This window comes from Gymnogyps californianus, chromosome 22 (assembly GCF_018139145.2).
Source record: "Gymnogyps californianus isolate 813 chromosome 22, ASM1813914v2, whole genome shotgun sequence".
Classification (NCBI taxonomy): Eukaryota; Metazoa; Chordata; class Aves; order Accipitriformes; family Cathartidae; genus Gymnogyps; species Gymnogyps californianus.
This window is the reverse complement of record NC_059492.1, coordinates 1,356,006-1,368,426: the sequence shown is the minus strand read 5'-3', so window position 1 is coordinate 1,368,426 and position 12,421 is coordinate 1,356,006. Positions and strand designations below refer to the sequence as shown.

The window sequence follows — 12,421 nt, the reverse complement described above, 5'->3', positions numbered from 1 at the left end:
CCCAGCTGCTGCTGCCTGCCCCCTTCCCACCTCACTGGAAAGGATGGAGACAGCAAGTGCCAGGTTGCAGGGCACGGTCTTCACCTTCCTGTCTGACCCCACCTTCTCTCACCACTTTCCTGAGGAGATCTCTGCCTCTGCAACAGAGAAGCCTTGTGTCTGTGATATGGGGAGACAGAGGCAGCAGGACAGCTCCAGCAGTTTCGGATGGCAGTCCCAAAGCCTGGGGCCAGGCTACCTCTCCCAATGCCTGTGAGGGACCCTGGGTTTCTCTGGAAACTCCTAGGCTGGGGAAAACACACAAAGATCTGGAAACTGGGGCCAGAGTAAACAATCTTTCATAGTATATTCAGGCATTGATAATGCAAACCACAGACAAATATAGAACAGGGACAAATCTGTTATCAGTAAACCATGCAAACACTCATGCCTTAATACTTCTTTTCTTTAGGGCTGCCATTTCATGACTGGCTTAGACTCATTGAAGTCCTTTTTGCTGTTGAAAGAGTAATCCCATGTCCACCTCGGCCAAGCAGTCCCACCTCCCCATTGTGCTAACAGCAGCCTTCATGTAACAAAACAAAAGTGACAGCCCAGAGTTGGTGTGCTCTGCAGAGAAGCTGACTGGGGTCTTGCAGAGCAAATCTTGGAGAGGAGAGAGCAGTCTGGATTTTCAGTAATAGCCCAATAATGATTGAAAGCCATCACAACCTGTGAGGATTGCCTGGCTATCCCAGTCCTCTCATGGGATTAGTCCCTGTCAAAAGAAAGGAGCCAAAGGGGAATTCAAGAGCTGCTTCAGAAAATGCCTGGGTGCTGCAAGTGAACTTCAGGTCACTCTCCACGGAGCTGACTTTAAGCCAAAATAAGAAAGAGAGTCTGGGATCTGGAGGATGCCCTCATATTGCTTATGTCATTTAGTAGCCTTAAACTTGGTTGAAATTCTCCAAACACCACTGTTTATGCAAGACTGTGTCTCCTAAGCTCTTTGCCATTCTCAGCACCTTTGAAACTGCAAGGACAATGCTCCATACTGATGCTGTGTCGGCTCAAAGCCCTAGACAGCTAATGAGACTTCTGCCCCTTTGCCCTTACAAGTATCCAGACCCTTGTGTGCACCCTTCTTCACTGTGTGAAATATATTCTTCAGGCAGCCCTGTGCTCAGCCTCCCGGCACCACCACTGAAATTCCTCGTAGTCAGCAGAAAGCAGTGATTTATAACAACTGATGCGTTGATCTGCGGGGGGGGGCGACGAATCTCCCAAAGGAAGCTTCACTTGACAATGTCTCTTTCCTATACTTCCTAACAGGGACTAACAGTGGGGGGTGACCAACTGTGGAAAAATTTTGCTAATGTCCCAGGACAAGAATTATGATTATTTGCTGGGCTTCCATCCACTGTGGGGAATTCTGGCTCGTGACATCACCCCATTGTTCCTGCTGGTGCCAAGAACACGCTGGGATCCCGCCTTCTCAATGGTTAAAGCACTTTCCTGTTTGCTCGTTCCTTGTTTCCAAACAGTGCATTTCATGAATGCTGCACGGGACGTCTCTTTTCTTGAGCTGTTTTGTCCCTTTCGTCATGTCTGCCTGGAACTCTTCACAATGAAGTGAACAATGTATTCCTACAGTCAGAAACAAAAGGGAAAAAATAACTGCAGGAGGCAAAGCCCATCTTTGGCATTTAGGACCCTGTATACGCCTTTGTTCCTTCTTTGGAAGCCGTGTTTGTGTAGCATGGACCCGTCCCTCTGCTCCAGCCTGTTGTTTTTCTTCGTGATTTTAGTGTGGTGATAATGCCAGGAGGGTTGGCCCTGGGAAGCAGTGGCCCCTGCTCTTTATCAGGGGAACAGGGACAGTTGCAGGAGCAGTGCAGCTTCTCTGTGTCTAGGAGGTCAAGGAGAACCACTGCTCCTAGTCTGAGTTGCACCCCCCAGCCCGTAGTACGAAGGGAGATTGAACATTCAGCCTAAAATGAGTAGCTGCTCTTGAAACCACCATAGTTAGATACCAGAATAATACTCCGTGGGGATGGTTGATGCTAAGACAGCTGTTTCACCCTATGTCTGGATGCTGTTCTTTGCAAGCCTAAAGGCAAATTACTTTTTAAAAAGTTATTGTTTTTTTCACACAGAAATTCTGTAGCTCTGGACAAAGGTCTTAGAGCAGGATCAGTTCAAAGCAGTCCTGGTAAATGCAATCCCAACCCCACCTCTTCTCTGCAGGGTTCCTACATCCCTGCAACAAATGGAGACGTTTCTCCATAGCCCCACATCCTTTAAGATGTTTGAAACACCGGTGCCAAACATCCATATGTGTGCTGGTCAGGTTTGTGCCTGCCCAACACAGTAGGGTATTTCCGGGAGAAAAAAATTAGTTCAAACTCCATTCACTAGGCATATATGAACAAGAGGGTGTTACACTTGCTCCACTTTCTGTGACAGTGTAAATCTCTTGGGATTTATGAGAAATGAAGAAAACAAGTGAGAAATCTTGGATGAAAGGTCTGGTTTTTAAAGATGTTTTGCGCCTGGCATTAAAGGCAGATACGCAGCAGATATCTGGGCACTTTTCTTCTTCTAGCAACACAGTAAGAGATCTTTACAAACGGTTACATGTAGCTTCAGGCACTTCTTGGAAATGTAAGCTAAGTGACAAAGCTATGGCCACAAAAGGAGTCTGGTAAAGGAAATAGCTTGAACCCAGATCTCCAAAACCTCAGGTTAACTTGAGACTCTTCTTCCTTCCTGGAGACATGAGAGGTCTTCATGTTCTCTGCTGATCCTTTCAGTAAGTGAATCCTGGAAAGCCATATTACTGTGGCTCTGTCTCATACTTCATGCAAACGACTGGTAACACCTTTTCTAAGAAAGAGCCCCTTCTTTAAGCAAAATGATGTCATTTATTCCCCAGCCTTTCCCCTGTGTGGGTAACTAACTGCTGCGTTACCTTCCCCACGTCGAGGATATCTTCTTTCACCCTACAGTGACCAGAATGAGGATCACAGAAACTGAAGCCAACGGCGATTTATTATATCATTGAACTGGCATCTGGAATGTCACATAGTATCCGAGCTCTGACATAACTTTGAAACTTGGCACAGCTGGAATATGGGCTGTAACAGGTAATGCTGCTATTGTATTTCCCTGTTTTCTTTAGAGTGATTGTTGCATTGGTACAGAGGTTAAAAACTTCCCTCTACTTGTTTGCCTCTCACACTGAAGCTTTGTTTTATCAGTTATATCTTTGTTTTCTTATTATTTTAAAACAAAATTTTCACTATTCCTGATTTTCTCTGCCTAACATATCCTCTACTCTGCAATTTTAGCTCCATTCCCAGATGTACATTTTTCATCTGCTCTGGCCTCCCGTGCCCCTTCACTTCATCCCCACTCAGTAAACGGAGCTCTTGACAGTGTCTGTGCTCTCATGTGCCATCATAGTCAGAGCCGTTTGGTGAATAGAGCAATAATTTCCCCTGAGCATATCTTTTTGATCCCACTATCGGTTTTCCCCTGCACACACCTTCTGCATGCATTTTGCATGGATACAGAGAGGGATTCACACTGCTGCTTGGTCTGAGTGAATGTTAAAGCCTCTTGTCATTGTTTTCAGGAATGCAATCATAACCCGTTTTGCTTCCCTGAGATGCTGTGAGCAGAAGCTATTGCTCAGATGAAAGCAGTTTTCCACACTCTGGCTCACTGCACTTTTTCTTATTTCTCTTTCCATTCCCCATGCACGTGTTAGACTTTGCATGAGACCTCACACTGATTCACTATAATTGCCATCATCTTGCATCTGTTCATGACAACAGTGCAATAAACCCCTAAGCTGTTCATTGTAAACAAATAAAAATACACTCCCTTTCCTAAGAAGCCTTTAAAAACATCGTGAGAAAGTCAAGTGCAGTAGTTCTTTGTTGGCTCTTCTAACCTGCTCCTGCTCCTAGGCATACTCCACTCCCAAGATTTACCCAAGATTTGTGAAGCCAGGAGCTGCCTCTCTGAGCTGGAGTGGTGGCCCCAGGGGATATGGGGTGCCTGGAAGCTGTTATCCATCCCTGTTGTGGTCAGTACCCAACGCTTCTCTGGAGGACAGCTTCCTACTTCTGCATGACACATGTGATGGGCAAGATGAAGCTGCTTTGCCTGTCTCCTCATGCATGCCAGGAGATGACTTCTATATTTTACATTCTTTGTATCCTAAAAATGTGCAGTTAGTGCCGAGTATGCTATCATTAATGTTGAAGCAAAATCAGGCAGCAGTCGCACACTTTTATTGCAAGAAATTTTAATTAGTCAACCTAGCAAAAGACTTTAAACTGATTTAACGAAAAAAAGAGGGAGAGAGAAAGCAGGGACCTTCATTTAACAGTTGTATTTTCTTGAATTGAGTAACAATTTTACTTGAAATTTAACTTGTCTTGAATTCTACCTAGTTTGCCCAGGTTAAATCAGCTTTCCTACGCAGACCAAGTTAGCCTGCTAAACTGTGTAGTTTCACTCGCCCTTCTTTTGCCGTGCCCGGAGGAGCGGCGCGGGGCTGCGGGCAGCCTGGGGGACCCTCTGCGGGGAAGCGCCTGGGGCCGGGGTCAACCCCCACGCGTGGGGCAGGCGGCCAGCGGGCTCCCACGGCGGCACGCGCTGCCTGCACCCCTCCCGCTCCATCTGCCGGCGGCGGCTGCAAACTGCCTCCTGCCTTCACCTGCTGCCGGCAGGCTCCGACCCCCAGCCCCGGCCACGCCGCGGGGGCAGGAGCAGCCCCCACTCGGGACCCCCAGGGGACAGAAACCCACACCCTGCAGAGCGGCGCGCACACGGTACCCTCGCCCACGCCGCCCCACGCGCGGCCGCCTCGCGCTGCATCCACTCTCCGCCACCTCCCGGCAACTTTCTCCCCGCACCGTCCCCCCCCCTCCCCCCACTCCGCGCTTCCCTGCCCCTCGCAGCGCGGGCAGATAGAGGGGCCCACGCGTGTTTCGCGCAGCCTGAGGAGCGGCGGGGCTGGGAGCGGGCGGCGGGGCGGCGCGGGGGGGGGGCGGGGGAAGGTCTGCCCGCGGGGGGGGGGGGTGCGGGGGGGGGGACACCGCCCGCGGAGCGCCACCGCCCCCCACGCGTGCCCGCGCCCCGCTTGTTTCCCCCGCGGCCGCTCCACGCGGCGGGGCGGAGCGGGGCCGTGACGCGGCGGCGGCGGGGCTATAAAGCACCTGCCAGGCGCCCGCCGGCTCCAGACGCGTCGCGGTGGCTCCGGCTAAAGCAGCGCACGGAGAAGCAGCGGGAGAGCCGGGAGAGGAGGGGGTGAAAAAAGGAGGAAAAAAAAAAAAACCAAACCCCAAAGCCTCCAACTCTCTCCAGCCCCCACGCCTGCGAGACCTGCGGCCATGCCCAGCCACCCCGCCGGCGCCGTGCTGCTGGCGCTCGCCCTCTGCGCCCTCCTGGAAGATGGTGAGCCCCGGGCTGGAGGGGGGGGCTCGGCGCCCCGGGGGTGTCTGCCCTGGCGGGGGGACCCGTCCTGCACCCCCTCGGCTGGGGGAGTGGGGCTGCGTGGGATGCCCGGGGTCTGCCCGAAGGCTGGCTGCGGGGTGGGTGGCATTGAGTGGTGGCTTCGCCGTGCCCTTGCTCCCCGGGGTAGCCCCTGCAGCTGCCAGGGTTATGCAAGTCCTTTATGAGCCCGCAGCCTAATTGGCAAGGCTGCACCTCCTGTAAAACTGCCTGCGTATTGAAATCGCCGTAATCCTTACCGGAGGTGTAATTGCAGAGGTGACATACCGACGGGCACTCCAGCGCTCTGCACCGAGCCTGCAACTCATCCCTTCCTCCTTCTGCTGCAGGTATGGGCCATCCTCCGCTGGAGTCCCACCTGGCCGCGCACCCGAGGACCAAGCGATGTTCCTGCAACAGCTGGCTGGATAAGGAATGCATTTACTTCTGTCACCTGGATATCATCTGGGTCAACACACCGGGGTGAGCATGAACATAGCTTTCTGGTGGGGGTGTGGGGTGTGACTCTGTTGATGAGTGAGTGACTGTACTTTCTGATTGAGGATGGGGTTAGGTTAGAGGAAGGTGAGAAAGGGTCCCAGTCCTGTGAGGCTCTTGTAGCACCTGCTCCGGCGAGCATTCCAAGTCCAGTCCTTTCCAACAGCTAGAAAGGGACGAGCTGTGCTTCTGCTCAGGAGTTTCAGTATTACCCACAGGGGAGGGGGGTGAAAGCACAGGGCGCTGCTTCCTCATGGGTTCATCTTTTTCTGAGATTTGTACCTCTGCAAGCTGAAAGCACCACCAAGATGTTATAGCTGCAAGTCAGAAAGTTACTCTACCTGCTTGTGAACTGTAACGCTGACTGCTGACTGCCAGTATTGTTAATGAGACAGTGGTGGGCTGGCACTAAAGTCCTGTGGCTGCCAAGTCCTGCCCTCAAGAATGCTAAAACAGCTTTCCGAGCGGTTTCAGACCAATGGCCATCACACTGTAGCAAAACACATGTACTCAGGTGTGGTTATAATCATGCTTGCTAACGTGCAATTACAACTCTCTGCTTGCTCGGAGAATAGTTGCAGTCACTGCCAATCCTAAACCCTCTGGGAGAGTAGATTGCGATCAAAGATGGAGCGGGAATGTGCTAACAGCTCTCAAGGCATGCTGTGATCAGAAGAACCTGTTACGGCCCCAAGACATCTTGATTTGTACTATGTCCTGTGTGTTAAAACCCACGGGGCGGGGGGGGAGAGAAAGCCCTGACATCTCTGTGCTGGAGAAACTGGCTGCTTGCTGCCAGTGGGGCTGGTGGACTGGGGCAGCCACGCTCCTCGTGTGCTTTGCTGCGCAGGTGAACTGCCAGCTCGCCCAGCCCGTGTGGCGACCCTTGCACGGGCACCTGGGCTGCTGCAAGGAGAGAAAATTCCACTTGCAACCCAGCACATACTGGTAATCTCCCTGGGAGGGGTAGGGTGGGGAAAACAGTAGGTGGGAGAGGAGCTGGAGTTTAAAGGCTTAGACATATCAGTGACCTTTTCACCTTATGTCTATAGATGAGTCTTTTATTATCCTGGCACTGGCTTGGCTGCCTCCCAGGACTGTGTTATAAACCTGTTGGCTAATAAAAAGTTAGTTGCATGGCTGATTTCTTTTGTTTTTAACAGACACACCGCTCCCTATGGCTTGGGAAGCCCGCCAAGGCGGCGCAAGAGATCGCTCAGCAGGTGCGAGTGCTCACACTCGAGGGACAACATCTGTGCCACCTTCTGCCAGGCGAAGCCTGGGTAAGTCAAGGGGTTCCTGGGGATGTCCCTGGGGGCTGCTCGGTGAGGGTGCAAGCAGACAGACAAAGCTTAGGAGCTGGAGCAACTCTACAGTCTCCCTGGGGATGGCTGTGCAGCTCTTTGCAAGCAGCTGGAACTTGTCTAGTGGCTTTCATACCCCTCCCAAGAGGCCCTGGCAAAGTGTCACTAGGGTGTTTTTGTTGTACAACGTGCAACGTTACCTCCATCCCTCCTGCTGCCAGGAGGCTGACGAAGTGCCGGGTGCACTGGTGGGAAGGGAGGAGCTGGCAGCACGCTGGGAGAGGGACAAGCGGAGGGTGTGAAGCTTTGGGACACCAGTGTCTCCTGCATGGCTCAGATGGGAGAGGCTGCAGGAGAGTAGGACTGCTGTGAGCTGGGACTCGGAAGTCAAATATCTTTTGTAGGCAGCTCTTTTTATAGTGCACGTGGGCTCTCAGCTGACTCGCTTCAGCCAGCGGCATGGAGGAGTGCTTACACTGTGGGGAGGTGGGGAGCAAAGTCATTGTAGAGATCTGTCATTAATTTCATAGCAAGGCAATAGTTAAAATCCCCAATCATTAAATATGACTGTGAATAGAGCGAGGTCTGACAGAAGAGGATAGCAGTAGAAGTGAGCTATGAATAGCTCTCAAATAGCTGCAATTAACCCTTCAGAAACGTGCATTCAACTGTCTTAGTCTGTCACTGGTGACGTTAGAGAAACACTCCCCCTGGTACTTACCAGAGCATGGCTGGATGTGGGTGGTTCACGCATTTCCTCTTGCACATTAGGTACCTCCAGAGTCTGAAGCTCCCAGTGAGCTCTGGAGCATCAATGAAGTCTCCACAGAGCGGTGGCGTGAGGCCTTCCCATCATGGCCTGCTGAGAGCTCTCAGGTGAGCATGCCACTTCAATCCACTCAGAAAGTCCCTCATAAGCACTTTAAAATCTGTGATTGTGACCCCAGACTGCCGTTACCACTTGGATTTGACCTGACTTCCCCCTCTTGTCTCCCTTTAAATGAGTAGACTTGACTATTTCTGCTCTCTGTAGAATTAAAGGCTAACAGCTGAGGGAACCGGGGTTGCTTGTGTCCTTCCAAAACCAGAGGAATGCTACATAAAATGTAATTCTTGATTGAAGTGGGAAGTTCCTCTGATATGGGACAGGCAAATGGGTGATATACAAGAGGGGGGGGAAGGACGGCATCATGTAGGGAAATAGTTTTTCTCACATCACATCAGTGAATTGTGGAACTTGCTACTGGAAGAAACTGTGGACTCCAGGAGGGTAAATGAGTTGAAGGGAGTTGGCAAATTGAAGGAGGGTTGGTCATTGGTGGCAGTTAAATCAGATGCAATGGGAACACTTTCTGGAAGGCAGGTCTGGGGAAGCATCACTTCGGTCATGCCCTGCTGCAGGATTCCTTGAATCCTCTGCCACTAGCCACTGGTGGAAAGAGGATATTGGGCTAGATGGATCTCCGCTGTGGCTTAATACAACTGCAGCTAGAAATTTCCCTTCTTCCTTCCCCCATCTTCTGCCTCAAAATAAACCTTGGCGAGGGGTAGATAAATATAATACGGGCTGTTGCTGAGTAGTAGGAAAATGAACTGGAGAATGAACATTGTGTCTCTTCTGTTTACAGGGATATTGCCGTCTCCAGTCTGTGGTTCGGCAAGCATCAGCACCGTTCTCGGAGGAACGCACAGCCAACAGTTTTGCCTTGGAAGAAAAACATCTGGAAGAAAAAGAGATAAGAAACAGGTGCATACCAAGTTCACCAGAAGAATTAGGAGTCCTGTGGGTGCCACTAACTCCGCTGTCGGTAGTTAGAGCTGAAGGAAAGGCCATGAATGGAAGGGGGAAGAAGTGGAAGTCTCCATTCTCCTGTTGCGTGAACCAGTACTGCATGCACTCCAGAGACTGTTGTAAAGGGAAAACTGTCTCTCTATACAGTCATAGCTGTGTCGTGGAGCTGAATTGTGCCTTTTTGGATCAGGCAAGGGTCTTGCTGGAAGAGTACTAGCTTAACTCTGCACTGGAGTCCTAGGCAGAGGGTCAGCCTGCGCTGGGCGGTTGAATCACTTACAAACCAGACGGCTCTGTGCAGTTCTGGACCTGGCAGCACTGAGCCCGTATCACTGGCCTGGTCTGCTCTGCCTTTGAGCCGTGTTTGAGCACGGTTCCAGCTTGGCCCCATTCATAGGTGGTTTGGCTGGTCATTGTAGATGGGGATAAACTGCCTCCAGTGTGAGCCCACCTTTGCACTTTTTTCTCTTACTTGTCAGACAGTGCGATGTGCATATGAATGAGACTCCCATGGTAAAACAGCTCCCGGTTTTTATTAAAAAGTATATGTCATCTAGAAGCCTGAAAGCCACTGAGTAGTCAGTGGCATTGTTTGGCTGAGAAATTCACTGAAGGGCTGTCCTTAGGTGGCTCTTGTTTAAGTGGAGCATAGCTTGCTTACACTGGAGCTTGCATCAAATCCAAGCATGACCCCTGCCATCAGGCACAGCAGCAGCAGGGGTGGGGAGGCTGAAGTGGAGCTGTATTTCTGCAGGAGCCCTGTGCATGCAGCCCCACGTAACCTGGGGGAGGGAGCCCCGCTGGGTCCAAGGCAGAGCCGAGCTGCTAATCTGGATGAGTTCAGTGCTGTGAATCTGTCTCATCTCCTTGGACATACCCTTAGCAGGGTAGAGTACTTCCAGCTCTTAACCTCATATCCCAGCATTCTTTCAGCTCTGCCTGAAAGGAAAGGCTAGGGGCAGAGAAGATGGGTGGTGGGAAAATAGCACGCAAAGGCTTGCTTGCTGCTTTGCTTAGATCAGGTCTCTGAGTTGCACTCTATGTAATTAATGACCAGTATATGGATAGCATGTCACTATGAGAAGTGTAACCTGAATAGAGAATGCGTTAGGCAAGGGGCAGCCAGGTGGGATTGATGTGGAGGAAAAGATTGCTAAGAAGAGAGCACAGCACTGTCTGCACAGCTTTAGAAGAAAGGCTCGGATTTAAGCCCATGCCAGAATCACGGCTGCTTCCCCAGCCATGGAGCAGCACAGTGCTGCTGGCCCAGAGGAGGGAAAGAATAATTTGGAAAAAACACTGAGCCCAGGACCTAGAAACCAATCTTGCAGGCAAACACAATCTCAAGGCTCTGGAGCTGTATCACAAATGCACTTTTGTTTGCCTGGGCAGATTAACTTCTATTACAAATCGTGGCTGCAGCTGTCATCTGGTTAGTGCAGATAAATAATTGCTCTCCTGGAACCACTGTTGGGTCCCCCTTGCTGCCCAATCCAGTATTACACATGAGCATTTTAAAAGGCTGCTTGAAGTTGGTGGTGGACCAAAATCTGTGGCTGTTGCAAGTGTAGTCCCATTGGACATACAAAATACTTCCTTGATTTTGCTTTAAGCCCTAGAGGGGGGAAAAATGAGACCAATTGATTGTATCGTAAATGAAACAGCAGACTAATCATTTGGTCCCCAAAGCTGCAGAGAATCTTTTTTATATTTGACCTTCTGAAGGTTTGAGTCATTCTAAAAAAAAATCCTGAAAGGGTTTGTTCCAGAGGAAACTTTGCACATGGTTTAATGTGAGCCTAGTAATTTAAAATAAAACTACTGCTGTAAAATACTATGTATATCTCCTTGTGTGTATAATGTCTCATCTTTAAGTGACTTATTGCACACATGCCATATGTAGCATCCTGAAATCTGTATATTTATTTAAATCTATTGTTTTTTTAGACAGTAATTTGCAAAATTTAATTTGTAATAAATAATGACAAAAGTCAATACCATTTTTCTTCCTTATTTGATGGCTGGGTGGTGGTGGATGAAATGAAAGAAATCCGGATGGCCAAAAGCACTGTGAAAGTGAGTGGGACAGCAGAGCTGGGTGAGAATGGGGAGGCTGTGTAGTCTTGTGAATGGTCCTGAGCAAATTTCAGTTCAAAGTGAGTCCATCTAGCTGACTTAAACATTCCTTAACTTAAAATAAATACCTTGTTCCTTTCTAGATGTCTATGGGAACATAGATGTGAAATTACCCCCAGCTTGTTGTGCTTAGGGCTGTGGATGCTGAGACCAGCTTGAATCCTTGTGCCAAGGGATCCTGTTAATATTCTCCCATGGTTGAGTCCTTTGCCTCAAATCCTCTCAGCAGCTCTGTGACTGTGGGTGTCAGGATTGCAGGGACAGAGCAACCACACACCCTCCCCTGCGCCCACCAACTTTTAGATCTGAGTTTTGCTGATTGTTTTTAATTTTTTTTTTTTTTTAAGTACAGTTAAAAAGCCATCATCTATTTGATGGTCTTCTTTGCATGAAGACCACACCATAGATTATTCTGGTGTAGTTAACTCAGTGAATCTCATGGCACAGCTGTGAAAAGGGAATAGAAAAGAAACATTAATGTAATAGCTAGCACTGTGCTTGCTGCATACTGAGAAACCATAGCACTTCTTCGTGGGTTTCCATGGCTTCCCGGGAACAGTAGTTCAGAGAGCTACAGCCCCATCCTTTCGTATTGCCCAGCTTTCTTGGCTGAGCTGCATCTCCCATGGCCAAGCCTCCACCCTGTGACTTGGTGTTAGAGTGTGCAAAAATCAGGTTCCTTCATATGTTTCTATGACAATAAGCCACAGTTTCTATGACTTTAATGATAAAGGTCCATGATAAAAAGGACCTTGAATTACAGGTAAAAGGGAAAAAAAGGTAACCTGAAACACTGCAAATTTCCTATGTATAATATCTAAGGTACAATTCTCTCTTCTGCTCAACCTTGTTCCAGAACAAGCCTGAAAATTTTGCCTGTTTGGGGTAATTTCCACAGTGTCCTGCTTGGACTGATTTCAGGTGATGTGAATGAGGAAGCTGAGGGCTTTTGAAAATTCATACGTTTCCCAGGAAAGATTTCCCCATCATCTGGAGTGTCTATGGAGCCAGCCTTGGGCCCAGCCTTTTATTTGTCTTTCTTAAGTCACAGAAGAACTATGACCTTAGTCAGCCCTTGGTCTCTGAGAAGAAGCATCCCTGCTCAGACAGCTCAAGGCCCAGCCAGCTGTGAGGGCAATAGCAGAAGGGAAGCATCACATTTGCCGGAGATGGGACCATAAGAAATGCTCTCCAGCCCTGCTACAGT

The 12,421-nt window shown here is 49.6% G+C and overlaps 1 protein-coding gene across 1 annotated transcript; it reads left to right on the top strand.

Annotated features, from left to right (window-relative positions):
* Window positions 1-5,366: 5,366 nt before the first annotated feature.
* Window positions 5,367-11,067, top strand: EDN2 (endothelin 2). The gene is made up of 5 exons (XM_050909943.1): window positions 5,367-5,448; window positions 5,835-5,967; window positions 7,146-7,265; window positions 8,058-8,162; window positions 8,915-11,067. The coding sequence occupies exons 1-5, from the start codon at window positions 5,385-5,387 to the stop codon at window positions 9,024-9,026; spliced, it is 534 nt and encodes a 177-aa protein (XP_050765900.1). The 5' UTR covers window positions 5,367-5,384; the 3' UTR covers window positions 9,027-11,067.
* The last annotated feature ends 1,354 nt before the right edge of the window (window positions 11,068-12,421 follow it).

Bases quoted from the DNA above. Each gene is read 5' to 3' on its own strand.
- EDN2 (XM_050909943.1), top strand. From the start codon at position 5,385: ATGCCCAGCCACCCCGCCGGCGCCGTGCTGCTGGCGCTCGCCCTCTGC. The intron at 5,449-5,834 runs GTGAGCCCCGGG...CTTCTGCTGCAG, and splicing joins CTGCGCCCTCCTGGAAGATG to GTATGGGCCATCCTCCGCTG. The intron at 8,163-8,914 runs GTGAGCATGCCA...TTCTGTTTACAG, and splicing joins GGCCTGCTGAGAGCTCTCAG to GGATATTGCCGTCTCCAGTC.